At 43.3% G+C, this 17,917-nt stretch overlaps 1 protein-coding gene across 4 annotated transcripts in view; it reads right to left on the minus strand.

Moving 5' to 3' along the window:
* The window catches only part of Znf462 (zinc finger protein 462), a 133,133-nt gene that overhangs the window by 46,104 nt on the left and 69,112 nt on the right, over positions 1–17,917 (minus strand). For all 4 annotated transcript variants that reach the window (XM_075967196.1, XM_075967195.1, XM_075967193.1 and 1 more), the window contains one exon: positions 14,664–14,855. In XM_075967196.1, coding sequence (XP_075823311.1) covers positions 14,664–14,855 — 192 coding nt within the window. The remainder of the gene's footprint in view (positions 1–14,663; positions 14,856–17,917) is intronic.

Consider the following 17,917-nt stretch of genomic DNA (forward strand, 5'->3'; position numbering starts at 1 on the left):
AAGCCAGGCCTATTTCCAGAGTGAACGGCGCTGGAGTCAGAGAACAGGAGACCAGTTCAGGAGAGCGGTTCCATGGAATGCTGAGAGGAGAATACAGACTCTAGCAGTTTTAGGCAAGAAAGACTGAGTGGCAAAGAAGTCAGAGAGTGAATGGGGATCCTTTCAAGAGAGATGAGCAAGGCAGCCAGGGCAACTACAAGAAAAGACTTGCAGAAGGTCCTATTCAAAAATGGCTTTAGCATCTCGAACACTGAGCGCTTTCCTGGGGCTCACAGTGGTCGTTTTCCTAGCATTTTAGGGGAATCTGGCATATCAACAAATGAGGTTTAAGGATGAGGCGTGGCAGGGCATGGTGGCAGCTGCTTTGAATCCTAGCATAAGGGAGGCAAAAGATCTCTGTGAGTTTGAGGCCAGCATGGTCTACATAGTGAGTTCTAGGCCAGCTAGGGCAACATCGTAAGATCCTGCTTTGTTTACAGAAGCAGAGCGACAGAGAGAAACAGCTCTGGTATCACAATTGCCAGCACAGGACCCCAGCCCTGCAAGTGTTGTCAACTCAAGCAACACCACTCTCACGAAGTTACTTCTCTTCATCCTAAAACAGCAGGGACCTGGTCAATAGTTCTTGTTTCAAGGGATTGTTGTGTATGTAGAGAAACAATTCCTACTTCCAGTATGAAGGTAATAAATGAGAGTTATTAATTAAAATATATATTGCTAATTGACCATCATACTAGGAACAGGTCAGTCAGAGATTGGGACTTAACATCCCCTTGGCCCATTCGGGACACCAAATGTTAAAGTTTCTGATAGAGGTGGTTTCCATTAAGCACCAACACTTAAATTTATATAACTTGGGTTACGGCATCAGGATCACTTTCCAAACACTGAGTTATTTTATATTCGAAGGAAGCAAAGTAAAGAAACTTCATTTCAGAGCCAAAGGTATGACATGAGTTTTAGGGGATTCTCTCCTTTTTAATAACCGTGATTCTTTGACTGGCGGATCACTTCCCAAACACTGATTTATGTTGGGGAATATTATTTTCAGGTGTATTAATTTTGTTCATGCTGCATTTGATGAACTGTAAAGCTGTGATTCTTTCCTTGTCTAACACACCTGATCCTCCTAATAAAGAGCTGACTGGCCAGTAGCGGGGCAGGAGCAAGGACAGGAGGGGTTAGCAGGCAGAGAGGATAAACAGGAGAAGCGAAGAGAAGAGAGAGAGCAAGGAGAGGAGGACCTCAGGGGCCAGTCACCCAGCCACACAGCAAGCCATAGAGAAAGAAGTAAAGAAAGGTATACAGAAATAGGGAAAGATAAAGCCTAGAGGCAAAAGGTAGTCAGGATAACATAAGGTAAGAAAAGTTGCTAAAAAAAAAAAAAAAACCAAGCTAAGGCCGGCATTCACAACTAAGAAGAAGCCTCTGTGTGTGTTTACTTGGGAGCTGGGTGATGGCCCTCCCCCAAAAAAGTCAAAAAAGTAAAACACCACACAACAGAATTATTTTAGATTTGACGAAAGCAAAGGAAAGGAACTTTATTTCAGATTCCAAGGTAAAACATGGGTTTTAGGGAATGGGCCCTCTTTTTAATAATTGCTATTCTTTGACTGGTGATAAATGATCATGAATTGCTAAGATATTTACCTTTGCTGTACTATCTTAATAATATCTAATAATAATTGTAGATATTAGAGCACATCCATTTGATCCCTGAAATGACCTCAGAAAGTGGGCGTTGCTGTTTTACATATTTTGGGAAAGCAAGACTCAGAGAGGATTCAAGGATAGTCATGCATGATACAGAGCTAGCTCAGCAGGGCACCCACCAAAGAGCACACATTTCATTGCGGTGTGAAAGCTACTTCCTAGACCCCAGCCTGCAGCAGCCCTCGAATTCCCCTCAAACTCAGTGATCTGAAGACTAAGTCAATGAGAACGGCCTGGAGAGCTCATCGAGAAAGGATCATTTGCCTCATTTTCAGTAGCTCTAGTGGAGTAAGAACGATCTTTGTTGGCGTTGGCTCAGTCAAAAACGAATCCAGTGGCGCACAGTAAGGGGCACACCCCAAGCCAGCACTGCTACATCCGCGCCCCCACCCCCCGAATTCCACTGGAAAGGAACTGTTAGGAATTGGGGCAGAGGAACCGTAGAACATCTGGATGCTTTCCCCGAGGATGACTGATTGGCACCACAGAAACAAAGAATGAGCGTCCGGGGTGGAACTTGGACAGGCTGAAGAAATAATCAGGTGTCGCAGATCTGTGGCTGTCGATAACCTACGCCTCCCTTCTAGATCAAGGAAGCTCAGGGGTACAATGTAAGCTGCTCCCCACTGTCTGGAAGTTGGCTCTGGGGCACAGCTGGTCCTATGTGACATACTGAGCCCCCACAGCCCCTCCTGAGATTAAGATGACTGAGGGCAAAAGTAGCCACCAAAGCTTCCTTTCCTATGATAGTTTGCCTTCTCTGATTTTCAACTGATAAAATAAGTAAGCAAATAAATAAGCAATCTCACGTTGAACAGAATCACTACTTTTTCGACCAACAGTTTTCAGTCTTCGTTCATAGTAGGTAATATTTATGTCCTGAGCACACTCCCGAGGTATATGGGAACTCAGAGGATATTCCTGGCAATCAAAGATTGCAGGAGTAGAACCACGGACTAATGTAGCCTTTCAAAAAAAATAGAGCAAAACAAAAAACCCCCAACTATCTTAAAAGGGAAAAAATATTTTATTTGAATATCAAGCTTGATCTTTCAAATAATTAAGTTTTCTAACTGGGAGTAGTGGTTCACACCTGTAATCCTACCACTTGGGAAGCTGAGACCAGATTGTCGTGAGATTGAGACCAGCATGCATGGGAGATAATATATGTGTGTGTGTATATATATATATATATGTATGTATGTATTATATATTATATAAATGTATCTTAGATATATACAAATATATGTATTTAAAATTTAAACAGTTCAAGGACTATCTTGGCTATAGATTGAAAACCTATTTCAAAAATTAAAAAAAAATAATCATCAAGACTCAAAAAGAGTCATTCTTTTCAGGGACACATTATGGAGGTTATAAACCAAAATGCAAAAAAAAAAAAAATAATCCTGCAGACGAATTAGGAAAAACTATCTTATTTTGTTGCCATAACAACATATAGAATTCACTAATTTTTAACGTGTCTATGGGGAATTTCATTGACAATTTAACCGTCTGCCTGTGGTTTAGTTATAGTCAACAGGCTTCTGCCTGCAGACATGTTGGTGGCATTAGTTTAGCCTGCGCACAAGGAAGATGTGAGTTCCTTCATCTTCCTTTCTGCAAATTCCTAATTAAAAATTTACCCAGGGGCAAAATTTCAAAACACTGTAAAATCATCATAATAATAAAATCACAACTTACAAGTACAATAATTTGTGATTGCCGTAGCTATTAACTACACAGCTGCTCACTCCTTTTTCTTTGGGACAAGAAAGATAGGCCGCAGCCATTGGCAACTTCATAACTCTGCTTCTATCTTTTTTTCCAGAAATTACTGTGACATACTCACGGATACACTGACATTATATCGAGATAAGTCTGAAGAATCTCATGTTTATTTTTAACAGTAAATCGGATTTGTGATTAACAAAGATAACCTGGGAAAACAGCTCGGAAAAGACTGAGGTTAAGAGCCAGAAAGATGAGCCGACATCAGTGGAGGATGTGAGGACCGGAAGGGGCTGTTCAGGGTTGGGATTCAGTGATTGTACTTTTATGTCAACTTGAAACAAGGTAAAGTCACCAAAGAGGGAGCCTCAATTGAGAAAATGCCTCTATAAGATTTTTACGATCGGGCTGTAGGCAAGGCTGTGGAACATTTTCTTAATTACTCATTGATGGGGGAGGGTTTAGCCCACAGTGGGTGGTGTCATCCCTGGGCTGGGTCCTGGGCTCAGGGCTCGGTAAGAAACAGGCTGAGCAAGTCACAGTGAGCAAGCCAGTAAGCAGCATTCCTCCAAGATTTCGGCCTCCAGGTTCCAGCCACGCTTGAGATCCTTTCCTGACTTCCTTTGATGATGAGCCTTAATTTGGTAAACCTTTTCCTTGACAAGTTTCTTTGGATACATTGTTTCATCACAGCATTAATGACCCTGACTTGGATAGCAACTTTGGATCTGGACGGAGACAAGGGAGCCAGAGAAGCCAGTGGGCGGGAAAAAGGCTCCTCTGAACAGCTAACCTTAGTTGTCTGCACCAGGCTTGGGGCAAAGCTCAAAGCAGGAGCTGCAGAGAATTTGAGTTTCTGATGCTGGATGTGGAGTGTTATGGTCAAAGCAGCTACAAATGGACAACTGGATTCAGACAGGGGAAGGTAACTCCCCCAAGCTGGGGAGCCCAGTTTTGGCTAAATCGCTCCATGAATATGATCTAAAGTTTGATGGATAGATACAGCTGTATGAGAAAGGAAGACCATGAGACTCACATCAAGTTCACAGAGGGGGGTAAAAGATCACTCCGGAATGTCAGAAAAGTAAAAGTAAAAAGGGAATAAATACTAAAGAAAGAAGCACAAATAGTCTTGAGGAAAAAAGAAGGGAAATAAGTTACTGGAGTTACAGAAAGTGAGAGGAGAGAGAGAGAGAGAGAGAGAGAGAGAGAGAGAGAGAGAGAGAGACAGAGGGGGGGGTTCATCAGGTTAAAATAAAATAAAAAAAAAAAACACTTCCATAGAAGCCTGAGTTCAATCTCTGGGATCCACATAATGGAAGGAGAAAACTCCTCCAAATTGTCCTCTAACATGCTCGCTCTCTCTCTCTCTCTCTCTCTCTCTCTCTCTCTCTCTCTCTCTCTCTCTCTCTCTCTCACACACACACACACACACACACACACACACACACCCCACAGTGAAACATAGATGATGGTGCCAGTAGGGGCAGAAGCTGCCCAAGTCAGTTAACTTAGAGGAAGGTGTGATTGGCACAGGAAGCCAGCACATCCTGGGATACACGCAGCCAGACCCAACCAGCCTTTCCAAATACTACCCAGTTGATGGTAGCTTCTGAACGCTCAGGTGAACTTGTGAAAATCCTCAGGCCACTGCAGAAGAGAGCTGTTGCTTCATTGGCTTTCGTTGTCTGTCATTCCCTTTGCAGCTCTAATTAAAGCCAATTTAAGAAATATTTATTAAATGGCCTGCCAAGTACTAGGCCTCTGGAAAAAAAATAGAAAGCAGAGGGCACACGGTTTGTAGTCAGAGAGACAGATATGGTAGCTGATAATTACACAGATATTTGGTAAGTCAAGAAATGGAAGTGGCTAGAAGGGTCAAAAGCTATCAAGCATCAAACATGCTTCGTATTCGTCCCCCGGCAAAATCTCACTTTCAGCCCATTCCTCTAAACAGGCTAGACAGTCTGTAATCTTGATTTTTGGCACTGAACTTATAGACCAATTTGCTATGTTTTAAAATGAATTAGGTTTCCAGAAAATAGCAGGGATATGGGTTCTATTAAAATATGGGGGGATGAGGGATGAGCACCCCTGAAAATAAAATTAACATTTGATTAGGAAACTTCAAAAGTCTTATATGATTCTGAGAATCCTGCCTTAAATATACACATACACACATACATACACACACACACACACACATATATATATATATATATGGTTCAAGTGATGGAATGCATCAAGTGAGAACAAAATCACAAAAGGGAAAATTCATTTTCAATCCATGGTTCTAGAACTTTAAAAATAATTAAAATAATAAAATAAGTTGTTTTGTTGTTTCGTCTATTTACAGAACAAATGTGAAGCCTGTCCACAGTGAACTATTGGTAGAGCTTTTTGCTGGGTAGAGGGGCCTAGTTCACAGGTGACTCCAACCTTTTCTGCTAAGCAGGGCCATGAAACTGTTCTCTAACCGTAAGTAGGTAAAAATATTGCAAACAGTGGAGGGGAGGGGGATTTTATATAGCCACATCAAAAGGATGACTGTGACAGATCACTGTTTCTTATGTGGCATCTGTGTGCATGTATGAACACATGCATGCTGTGCCCATAGTTGTCAGAAACGGTATCGGATCCCATGGAGCTGATGTTACATGTGGTCGTGAACTGCTTGATACGGGTATTGGGATCTGAACTCTGGTCCTCTTGAGAAGAGAGTGGTCTTAACCACTGGGCCATCTCTTCAGGCTGCTCCTATTTTTAATACAATCTCTTTCCTGAAGAGACAGAGACAGACTTTACTGCTCAGAAATACTGAGCGTTTTCCACAGCAGTGAGTCTCCCCTGCTGTTGATTTTTACAATTCAGTCTGCTCCTAAACAAATCCATGGTCTTTCCCCTGCACTTCCATTCCCCCACTCTCACTACACACCCTCCCCTCCAGCGAGACAGAAGTTCGGTCCTAGCATGAGATCCATCTCTTCCCTCACGTCCTCTGTGGGCCAATTCCTTCTCCTTCCCAGAGCGACAAGTCATCACAAGCTAGAAAGACAACTTCTCACTTCATATTTCCAGTCCTTTAACTTAATACTACCTGCATGTCTAATAACTTAAGCTCCAAATAGCAAGGAATATAATTCCAAAATCCCCCAAACATACAAGAAGAGGTGTGCTATACTAGCCCGTCTCACTGCCTAGCTGTGCAGTTCTGCCGTTAGGCCCTGACGAGGCGGAGAGGTAGACAAGCGCAGGCTTTGGATTTAATGCACGAAACCCAACTCCATCACATCTAGGTTTTCTTTTTTTTTTTAACTCATCGTCTCAGCCCTTGGAACTTAAAATTAATCATTTTTACCTCACATTCATGAGACGTATTAAGGCCGATGATCAATTTAAGGCAATCTGCAGAGCTAAGTCAATAAAAATGATTGCTTTTAATCACTTAGGAAGCAAACAAGGAGACATGCCGAGTCCTTATATAAACTACAGTGGATAGCTTTCCCTCTGGCCCAAAGGGAGACAATCACTAGCAATGCTACAAACTAAGAACTAGATTAAGGGTTGGGAAGGTCTGACGTCTGAGCGGCTTTAGCTGCAGTTGTGGCGGGGAACTTGCTCTGCGTGAAAATAAAAGATGATGTAAGGGGCTTGGCTTGTGAGATCCGTCTAAGAATACTGTGTGTCTCTGAGGAAGCTGGAGACCGGAGCAGCGGAGCAGGCTCCCAGGAGCAGTGTGCTGCTACATGAAACTTAAGCTGGGCCAGCACTCTGCCTAACACCTCCCTGGATGGAGCTTGCAAAAGGATTAGAGCCCAGAGGCCAGAACTGATTCCCTCTGGGCCTCGGTAGCAAGGGACAGAGCCCAGCAGAAAATAAATACATCCTCTACCTGAAACCTTGGTCGGTCACGTCGCCTTGACCTTCCCTTATATCTCTATTTTTGTTGAACTACCACCATCACCACTGGGATAGAGGATTCTAAATGGTGTAAGAAATGTACATATTACTATGACATCCCTTCCCAGTCACATCATTAAAACTTGGATAACTTTTAAAAAGAAGAAGAGTAATGGCTTCCAAAACTATTTTTGGTATCTTGTTGTCAACTGTGCAGTTAAAAGAATTCTTTTCACAAGCCAATCTTTGTCAAGACATATCCTGCGCCCCAGCAGTGACACCCCACATCTTTCTCCCTGAATCAGAGTTACTTCCTACTGTTCTTTGCAGACTCCATACCCTGTCTGAGGCAAGCGTAAAATTCTCTCCTAAACAGCCATATTTGCAAGAGGACGGGTCTTCTGGGTCAGGTAAGTCTCAGGACAACTTAAAGGGCTTTTGATTAAATAAAATCAAAGTAGCACATCAAGGTTTTGCTGCTGTGACAGAAAACTCAAGGCAGGCAATAATATGAAAAGAGATTTTTGTTCCTTTCCAAAAAGAATAAATATTTTTCTAAATGACTGGAGTAATAACTCAGTGTATTTTCTACATAGTTAAAATGGGATTTCTTTTCTTTTAGGCTGTTGGTTCTCAACCTGTGGGTCAGGACCCTTTTGGGGGAAGGTGTCCAATGACCCTTTCATGGGTGTCACCCAAGATCATCAGAAAACACAGATGATTGCATTATGACTTAGAACAGTAGAAAGTTACAGTTATGAGGTAGCAATGAAAGGAGTTTTATGGTGGGGGGGGTTCATACAACATGAGGAGCGTTAGGAAGGTTGAGAACCACTGCTCTAAGCCATTTCTCCTGGGATTCTGGAAGTCAGCAGACAGTCTCCACCTAGTCACCACGGCTACCAAAGACAGATGTGGAATTACGTAGTCAACTCCAGTGTGACTTGGAACTAGTTCTGAGTGTGCTCTGTAACAGGCGATATTTATTTCTGATGACCAAATGTCCCTGTTGGCTTGCAGAAAGGGGGATGGGCTAGATGACTAAGTTCCCAAGACATTGAAAGTCTACACTTGAACTGTTATTTATTTCTTCACACACACACACACACACACACACACACACACACACACACACACACACACACACAAATGTGGCTGGCTCAAAAACATTAAAATTCACTGTCAAACAATTGAAGAGCATTTCAGGTTTCAAATCCCAGGCATGTGGGTTTCTTTGGAACAGTCTATCACAAGATCAAGTTCAAAATGATCATCAATCTGGAGGGTTTCTATCTGCCACTCACGCCAGTGCTTAGAGCTTTTCCTCTGGAGACCACAGAGTGCAATCTAGAGTCTTCCCTGCCACTCTGTTTCCAGGGAGTCACCAACTCTGAAGACTTTACAGGAGAACTGCCATTCTTTGCAATAAGCATAAAATAAACTCCAGACTACATTTTATGAAGGAATTCTGATGTCAAAGAGGGAAGGTTAGTGGTGTCTGGTCACATCATTCTGAGACCAGCTGAACCTATTAAAAATTATAGTCAAGCCATTAAAATTATGTCTTATATCCCACGTGCTCTAAACGATGTAAATCTTTGTATCTTACAGTTATTCATGCAAAAGTCTCTATTTCATTACTGTCGTTTTTAGAGAAACCACCTCTCTCTCTTTTTTTCACCCCAAGAGAAATCTGATTGCAATTGGAACCTGTGTGGAAGGTCTGATGGCCTAGCAACTAATTGGATCCTCTCAAAGGTTGAATTTTATGTTTGACCTATTTAGAGACCTGAAAAGCGTCTCCACAGAAAGCAGGCATCCTGGACCTCAGTTTTTAGGTGTCAAGTAGCACCATGGTCAAGATTAAATGAGTTGATAGTTTAGAGATAGCCTCGACACCATCCTCTTTTTGCACTCGCCCACGTCACCCACACACTAGTGCGTTTAAGACTTTCCCCATGTCTTGCATTTGACACCTTGGCATATTCCACACATTAACCAAGTTGACCATGATGAGCTGCACCAATGTGTCTTTTAGAGCCATTACATCATTTCGTATCAGCAGTCTGGTGGGACAATTCTTCAGGGAAAAAGAAAGTCCTACTCATCAACGAGTTTTGAGAGTCTGCTTCAGTCTCTATAGGATCATTGAGTTTGGAATTCATTTTTCCCAAAACATTATATGTTCAGAGACATGAAAAATAAACTGTCCACTGAAGGGGCAACTGTATACACTGACTCCAAGAGGCAGTTCTGTTACCTGGCAACCTTCTAGCAATACCCATCCCTCTCCAGCTACCCTGTCTCAACCTTCAGTTTCCTTCCCACACAGATGGTCAGTCGCATGCAGAGAACAATGGCGATATTTCAAATGCTACGTGAAGGCGGATCCGCTCACTATGGCATGATGGTTGCATCAGAAACTCTCTGTGAGAACGGTCCCCAAGGCTTCATCTTCAAATTGTTGCCTTTTGAACATCTCTCTTAAATGGATATAAACTCGCTTAGCTCTGGGGAGTTTAGATAAGTCTGGGAACTCAGTACAGTGGACTGCATTGAAAACTAGGGAGCTTCCAAGAAACCACTTACAAGAATACTGCATTTCCTAAATACCTACCTGACTGTCCCATTTAAAATAGGGACAGAACCATAGTACATCTACAAGTGCAAATACAGCCTTCGGGTAAGGGACAGAAGTGATAAAAATCAGGGCAGGGCCCTGAGAGTTTAGAAAGCGTGCTTCAAAGGAAGGAAAAGTCATAAACTATAGAAAGACGCAGTCAAGGAGAAATCCTTCAGCGTGCCCCGTGAAGCTTAGTCAACAGGTGTGGGCAGGGAGGAAGAAGTTAGCAGCTAGAGAGGGGAGCAAACATCAGGGTTGGTTGACGAAGGCTTTCTGCAATGGGAAAAGAAGAACTGAAGTCAACTTTGAGTGAAGGTAGAGGACTGGGATTTTCAGAGGTGAGACACCTATGGTTCCTCAGGAAGATATACCTCATTTTAAAAAAAGGTGTTTGTCAAATAATCTAGAATTTTAAAAAAAGCAACTAAAAGCTAGGTGGTGGTGGTGCACGCCTTTAATCCCAGCACTCGGAGGGCAGAGGCAGGTAGATCACTCTGAGTTCCAGGATAGCCTGGTCTACAAGAGCTAGTTTCAGGACAGGCTCCAAAGCTACAGAGAAACCCTATCTCGAAAAATCAAAAACCAGGTCAAACCAAAACAAAAGGCAACTGAAAATGTTATGGTCACAGAACATAGCCACAGAATAGCCAGGAACAGCGGCAGAAGCCCAGGACTCCCAGGCTCTGAAAGCTGTAAGTTTGAGGGCACCCTGAGCTACATGATGGGTTCAAGACCAGTCTGTCTTAAAAAACAAACAAATCACATTACTCCTTACATTTCTCTGTTACCTCAAAACTGCCAAAACCGAGAAAGTTCTCATGGCTCATTATACTTTTTACAATAATTCATAAAATCAGAGACTCCTCCAATGGAGTGGTATAATGATTAAATTCTTTGTGTTTTTCTCGGTATTTAACTAGTGTCAGGGTGGAGAGCTCACCTCTCTCTCTCTCTCTCTCACTCTCTCTCTCTCTCTCACTCTCTCTCTCTCTCTCTAGTTCTACCTTCTGTTTTAAGAGTCTCATGGTAGCTAATTCTTAAAGCAAGCAAGGTCATACGGCAGAACTGGATAGGCAGAAGAAACAATTTGTTAGCTAGCTTGGTTGGTTTTGGCCCGGGGAAATTCAAGGAGGAAAAAGGCAGGACGTGGTTGAATTACCAGTTACATATCCGTTGCTCATGTCTTGTGTAGCTTCTCAGGCCTGAACCAACCTTATGGCTACACTCCACTGGCCTACTTTCTTTGTTACTTTACATCTGTGCCTGTACACAGTTCTCTGGTCTGAAAGCGGAGACTTGGAAAAACAGCCTGAGAAAAGCCAGTCCTATATTTTATATGGCAGGAGAAGGAACACGGTAAACACCTCCCTGCGGAACACTTTCCTCTGTTGACAACCTCACTGTCTCTCCTTAATGCACTGTTTTGAATAGCAAGCGAGTGCCATTTCCCATTATCCAGCACACAAAACCAATACCACACACAGCCGTCGCTTTTCTTCCCAACCACTGATCATGCAAAGTATTTAGAGGAGTCGTGAAACATGTCAAGACTGACAGCTCAGAGCCCAGGAGCCCTGCTGAAGCGCGGAACAGGTGTGTGGCCAGGCAGCTGGGGTTGAGGGTTGCCCTCTACCTCCCAGTTTTCCTTTCTCAGCTTCTCTCCCCCCTCATTCAGCGCATCCCTCTGGGTTAGGATTGAGACGAGCAGAGAGAGAAACACCCCCCCCCCCCGGACTATTTCCCTCTGCCAGAAAGAACTGGCTTGTTCTCAAGACAGCAAGCGTTTGCCCACTGCAAAACAGCAGCGAGCGTGTCAACTCGTTTTACTCTCATGGCTCACTAGGGATTTAGATAGCCCAGGACATGCTGGCCGTTTCCCTGGGTTTATGGATCTCCACTCCCCCTAGGCCTGCAACACATTTTTGGTTCATGCATTCACAGGGTCCTGGCATCTGCTGTGTGGGAAACCCTAAATGAGAGCCAACAGCCCCACAGCTTCTCCCTATTAAAATGTGCAATTGGATTTCACATGTGTGTTTCAAACACCATTCAAAGCAAGATTTACAGGCTACCGTCTAGCCCCACAGCTGTTTTTCCGTCCTCCAGTCTGAGCTGTTTCTAGGAATCTGCCACGAGCTGCCTGGCAAATTGTCCTCCTAGTGTGGGCCTCCTAAGTCATTCCTGGCCATGCTAAACAATGCAAGATCTAAAGCAGGGCTTGAAGAAAATACTTATCGAATGCATAGACTATTAATTACTCTGTCCACACAATTATTCCTTCACTAGAACAGCCTATCCGCTGCCTCCTTTCTGTTCAGCCCACCTCCTAATCAACTTTTTTTGTCATCAAATTAAACTAATCGTGGCTGGTCCTTGGATATGGGGCTATTTACGTGCGTTAAAAACAGTACAGAGCCGAGGAGTTTTGCGCTGGTCTCGGGCAAATGGTTACCACCTAGAGCTTTCAAGCAAATGTGTCCTTTCTCAAGGCAGAAAACAAAAAGCAGCACCGCGTAGAGGAAATTACCTTCCCGCGGCTGTGAGCTGCAGTCACTCAATGTCAGACGGCCGTGTTGTTGAGAACCCACCCCTCTCCACAGTCCAGCTTCTGAGACTCTGACACACACACACACACACACACACACACACACACACACACACACAGAAGGTTGCACTTCATTCAGGCGTGGGGCTGTAGTAAGCTCAGATGTGCGAGCCAATGTCTTCCAAGCATTTCATTTTCTGGTGCCATTTTCTGAGGGCCAGAACCGTCTTGTGTTTGTTTAGGGTTTGTCTCTGCCTAGACCAGCTTGTAGCCAGCACAGGTTCGGAGAGTTGGCAGCACCCAGCTTTTTAGCCTGGGTGAAAAGGAATGAGTGAGGACTCTAGGGGATCCCCTTATCCCGGGACTGAGACCAGACTTGAAGGGAGATGAAGTAATGTTTGATACTGGGTGGAAAAGGCTTTACCAGGAATAGTATTTAAGTGGATCAGTTTCACCCAAGTGGCTACAGGAGGATAGCTTCCATTTCAGATTAAAAGACAAGAATAAATAAATGAATTAAAATTCACATTAAAAAAAACCTTACAATTCAGGTCAGATTTTATTTTTGCCCTCTGGTCACAATACACCCAGGGAAGAGAATCGGAGGGTGAAGGGGGCTATTCCTTTATTCTTTCACAGGTACTCTCACGCCACTGTAGCCTGGAGAGTCTTACGGGAGACACAGACAGCACCGACCTCCTTCTGCAGTTACAACTACATCTGTGGAGGTCATGTGCTCAATCCCTCATAGGCACCATAAGAAACCCCCTGTTAGTCAGAAGTTCTTACTTTCCCAGTGCTATCTGATGCTCAAGACTTTTTTTTTTTAATTTTAATTTTGATCTCAGGGCTTACCTCTCTCTTCCCGCCTATTCACAGATTTCACGAATAAAGATCATTCATTACTATTTTGATAGCCTGAGAATTATTAGTCTATGTTGACAAGCTGGGCTATCACAGTCTCGAGACACCTTCAAGAACCTCTTCATTTAAGCCCTCACACGAATAAACCCAAATCCACACTCACTATAAATGGTTCTAAAGATCAGAACTGTGACCAAAAGATGAAAACCACAGAAGTAAAATGGCCTCTCACTGACACTTCCTGTGTGTCAGACATAGCGGGCATTTGACGTGGGCACCTTGTCTCATTAGTCTCTCCAGACAAGCAGCTGAGGCTTGTACATATCATTATTCAACCTCACATACAGGAATAGAAAATACGACAGCCTCGGGATACACGACTGCCAGAGGGAGACAATAGGAATCCAGGCCTATGCTCCACTTCCTGTCTCTGAGCTCCTCCTATGGATGGAAGAGTAGCTCCTGGGAGAAAGGCTGGGAGAACCGTAGACCACAGCAGTTATGGCTCAGATGTGCTACGGAAGGTACCATGCATCAGAGGAGAAGGTTGGAGCTCCAAGCTCTCCTATCATCTCCAATTCTCTACTAACGAGCCCATCCTACAGGCATTCTGGGAAAGATGGACAACCCAAGTCTGACCAAAACAAGAAGGTGTCCCTTTGCTCTCAAAGCCATGCCGAATGACTGGCTCCAACTCAAGACTGTCGCTTTGGTCACAGCGCACATCTCTCAACATCTTCCTCATGCCTGACCTTCAAAACTATGAAACAGTGCAAAGCAATTCTAAACCCATTTCCCAACTAATGCTTCCACGACAAATGCCAGCTATAAGAAAACACAGACGTCTCTTAACATGTCACGTGACCCACTCTGATGAGAGAGCCCCATTCACTGGCTCTTCCCATCTATGCTGAGCTCCGGCTAACTTACACAACCGACACTCCATACACGGCACACAACATTTTCTTACAAGACGAGATAGTCATCAAAACAACACGGAGTCTGTCTTGTATTCCATTCCTGTCTCACGAGAATCTCCCATGGAAGAACCCAGCAACCCAGCACTGGCATGGCGCAACCTAGCCAGCATGATCCTCTATTGGTATCTGTGGACATTATTACTGGGGCACCATGCATATTTAGACTGTGCACCTCTTCCTACTCCAGAGTTTTCCTTTCCTTCCATTCATTTGAACCATCATATTTTCATGTAAGCATTTCGCTAGAAAAAAAAATTTAGTTCACCCCATCCTCTGTGGTGATTCCATCTGGAGAACCCATTCTTACCATTGGAGTCTTCCACTTCCTCGGTGGGGGTCGCCTTTTGAGAGGAGTGGTGGGCGTGTGAGGACAGGAGACTGACAATCCGTGGCCTGGGAAGGGTCAGGGCTTTTCCGTGAACCTTGAGGGAGTGTTCCTTCAGCTGGCTGATTGTCATGGTGGAAAAGGAGCACCAAGAACACTTGTAGGCGTGTTCACCTAGAAGGAGATGGTGGTGAGGTAGAGAGGAAAGGTGGGAGTCAGGAGGAAGAGGGCTAGAAAGCAAAACCACACCGTTAATTGGCTCCCGCTAGAGATGCGCTTGAAGGGTGCTTGGTCTAGAAAACCTCCGAGGACAACTCCCTGCCCATCCTCACAACCGCAGGTCCTAAAATAGAAGCCCTGAAGCTCCATGGGAAAGTCACCTGTGCCTGTGTGTCTCCTGTTCTAGCTATAGCAGTGAAATTTTAGGATGGTTCCCATTTATTGTGCCACCTAATTCCGAAAGGGTTAAATCTCTTCTTCCTTCTCTACGCTAAAAAGCGATCACGGCAGGTTGCAGTCGACCCCAGAAAACAATAAATTTAATTCTTTATCTCAGTGGCTTTTCCAAGCATGCTGTCCATCCACAGGAGAGCTACTGTGTTGATTCTCAAGTTTAATTTTGCTGAACTACACAGCTCCTCATCTGACACATTCTTAACCATTTTCTCCCCACATTGATTTGGGGTTGAGGGTAAGCTCATCATGAAATTCCATTTCCTATCTGAACAACAGTATCGAAATGGAACAGGTCTTTGGGAGGGAGAATTATATGTGTTAAGCATAAGGGAGAAGGGGAGCATGGATACTGTTTTCAGCATCCCATAAATAATGCATTTGAACTGAACTACAGCCCAGAAAGCCATGATCAAATTAAGACAAGAGTGTGGCTGGCTTACCTTTGCTGTAACCCAGCTTTTTACATTTTAAGGATGAAGGTTGTCAGTGAGTTTGTCTGATATCAAACAGATATACTCTAGTCTGATCAATCTGGAAATCAATCTCATTTAGAGTAACAAGAAAACAATTTGGCCCCCGATCTAATAAGGCTACTCCTAAGAGTATTAAGAAAATAGCTTACAAGCCAGGCATAGGGGTTCACACCAATAACCCCAGCATTTGAGCTAAAGCAAGAAGTTTGTGAGTTTGAGGACAGCCTGGCTGCAATAGCAAGATATGGTCACAAAAATCCCAATGAGCAAGGAAGGGAGACAAGGAGAAAGGGAGGGAAGGAAGGAGGAAGGAGGGAGGAGGGAGGGAGGGATACACCCTTATTACAGAGATACTCATTTGGAGTTTAGTATTATTTGTAAACTGACAAGGTGGCTCAGTGGGTAAAGGCATGTGAGGTCAAGGCTCATGACCCAAGCTATAATCCTGGAACCCACATGGTAGAAAGACCTGACTCCTATAAGAAGTCTTCTGACTTCTACATGCACAATGGCACATGCTCTCGCGTACACACATAGACACACACACACACACACTCAAACAATGATACACACACAGAGAATGTAAATAATTTGATGAAAAAAATTATACTATTTATGCAGGAAAGATATGAAACAACCTAGATTTTGGAACAAAAGAAAACAATTAGACAAATGTAGGTATATGCTCTGGGTGAACCACCGATAAATTAAATTCTTGAGAACTTGTTATAAAACAGAAAATTAATAATGAGTTGAAACATGAAACATACTTTACAGACATTATCATCACAACTGTGGAAAATAATTACACAGAAAAGTTGACAGGGAATATCAAATATTAACAGTAGCCTTTATAGAATAGCATTACTAATGACAGAATAGACTCCTTCTGTTTTCAAATTTCCTTCAATAAATATGCACTTTAAAAACATATTTTCTTAAAAGTGGTATGTTGCTATGTTACTGAAGCTTGGCTCAAACTCCTGGACTCTGGGAATCCCCTTCTTCAGTTGCCCAAATACAAGAACTAAAGATATGCCCTCTCTTAAGATTAAATTTAAAAACCAGGAGACAGTGAGTTCAAGGCCACTCTGAGCTATATAGCAAGACCCTATCTATAGACATCAATAAAAATAAATGAAACAATCAACTGAGAATAGACAAATTGAAAGACTTATAGCAAATATATGACTTTTTTCCAAACCAAGGATCTCTCAGTGGCTCAGAGTCAAGCTCCAATGGGGTACTGGCAGCAGAATTATATTGCTTTTATTTCTGGATACTTCTTCTGGTCAACTATTGAGCACAAGGAGGCTAGCCAGCTCTAGAGCCATGCTCTAGAAACATGCACTCATCTTAGTGTTTTGAAGTTGTAGCATCTGGACTGTTTAAAGACCTTCACCTAGGCCAGAGCATTCACCTAGCCCCCCACTGGTAAAATTGGCTTTTGACAAGGCAAAAGTCAATGAGAAAAGCTCACCAGGATGCTGTCCCTGCTGAATAATTTAGGATTTACATGAGTTTCTAAAAGTAAGATGAACTCTGAAGTTACTCATTCCTTGGACTTCAGAAGTTTTCGAGAGACATAAAAATACTACTGGAAACAAGCCTACATGGCTAGCCTCCTTGCTCCAACTCTGATCCCCAGTGGGGCTAAGGGTATTTGTGTGACTTAAGCAGTTTCATGGCCCTAAAACAGCTCAACAGGTTTAACAATCATGAAGCAGAGGAACGATACGGGTTCTGTATGAGTGGGTGGCAAAAGTGAAGAGCCAGGCTCTGGGCAGCTTCTGTGAGACTGTTCAGAGCCAATGCTACAGAAGGCACAGAGAGAATTACATAAGGCTGCCCATTTCGGAATGCTGTAGGGTTGAATACGACGATGGCTGTCACAGCTTAGTGCGCAGCCTGGGACGAATACCATGCAGTGACAGAAACAGCACTGCTCCTGGACATGCGTGACTCAAGTGAAAGAACATGGCTTACCTAAGGGCATCTCCTGAGAAATCTCATGCTTCCTGGGTTTTCTGGTAGCTACATTTTACCTCAGTTGGTAGTTAGCTCAGTGGATGTAAGAGTTCCTTTTTAATATAATTCCATCATCAAGCCAAGGTAATTGAGAAATTTCTTTTAAAACTAAACCAACATATTCTAAGTTCTTGGTAGCATCAACCAAACAAAGCATCGGTGATGACTTTGGTTTTATGAACAAAATTTAATTTTGTATTCTCTTTAAAACTGAACACGCAGCCATCCCAAGAATAAATCATGCTCATTCGAAGAGACTTTAAATTTCACTCGAGGCCA

This window comes from Microtus pennsylvanicus, chromosome 3 (genome assembly GCF_037038515.1).
Source record: "Microtus pennsylvanicus isolate mMicPen1 chromosome 3, mMicPen1.hap1, whole genome shotgun sequence".
Classification (NCBI taxonomy): domain Eukaryota; kingdom Metazoa; phylum Chordata; class Mammalia; order Rodentia; family Cricetidae; genus Microtus; species Microtus pennsylvanicus.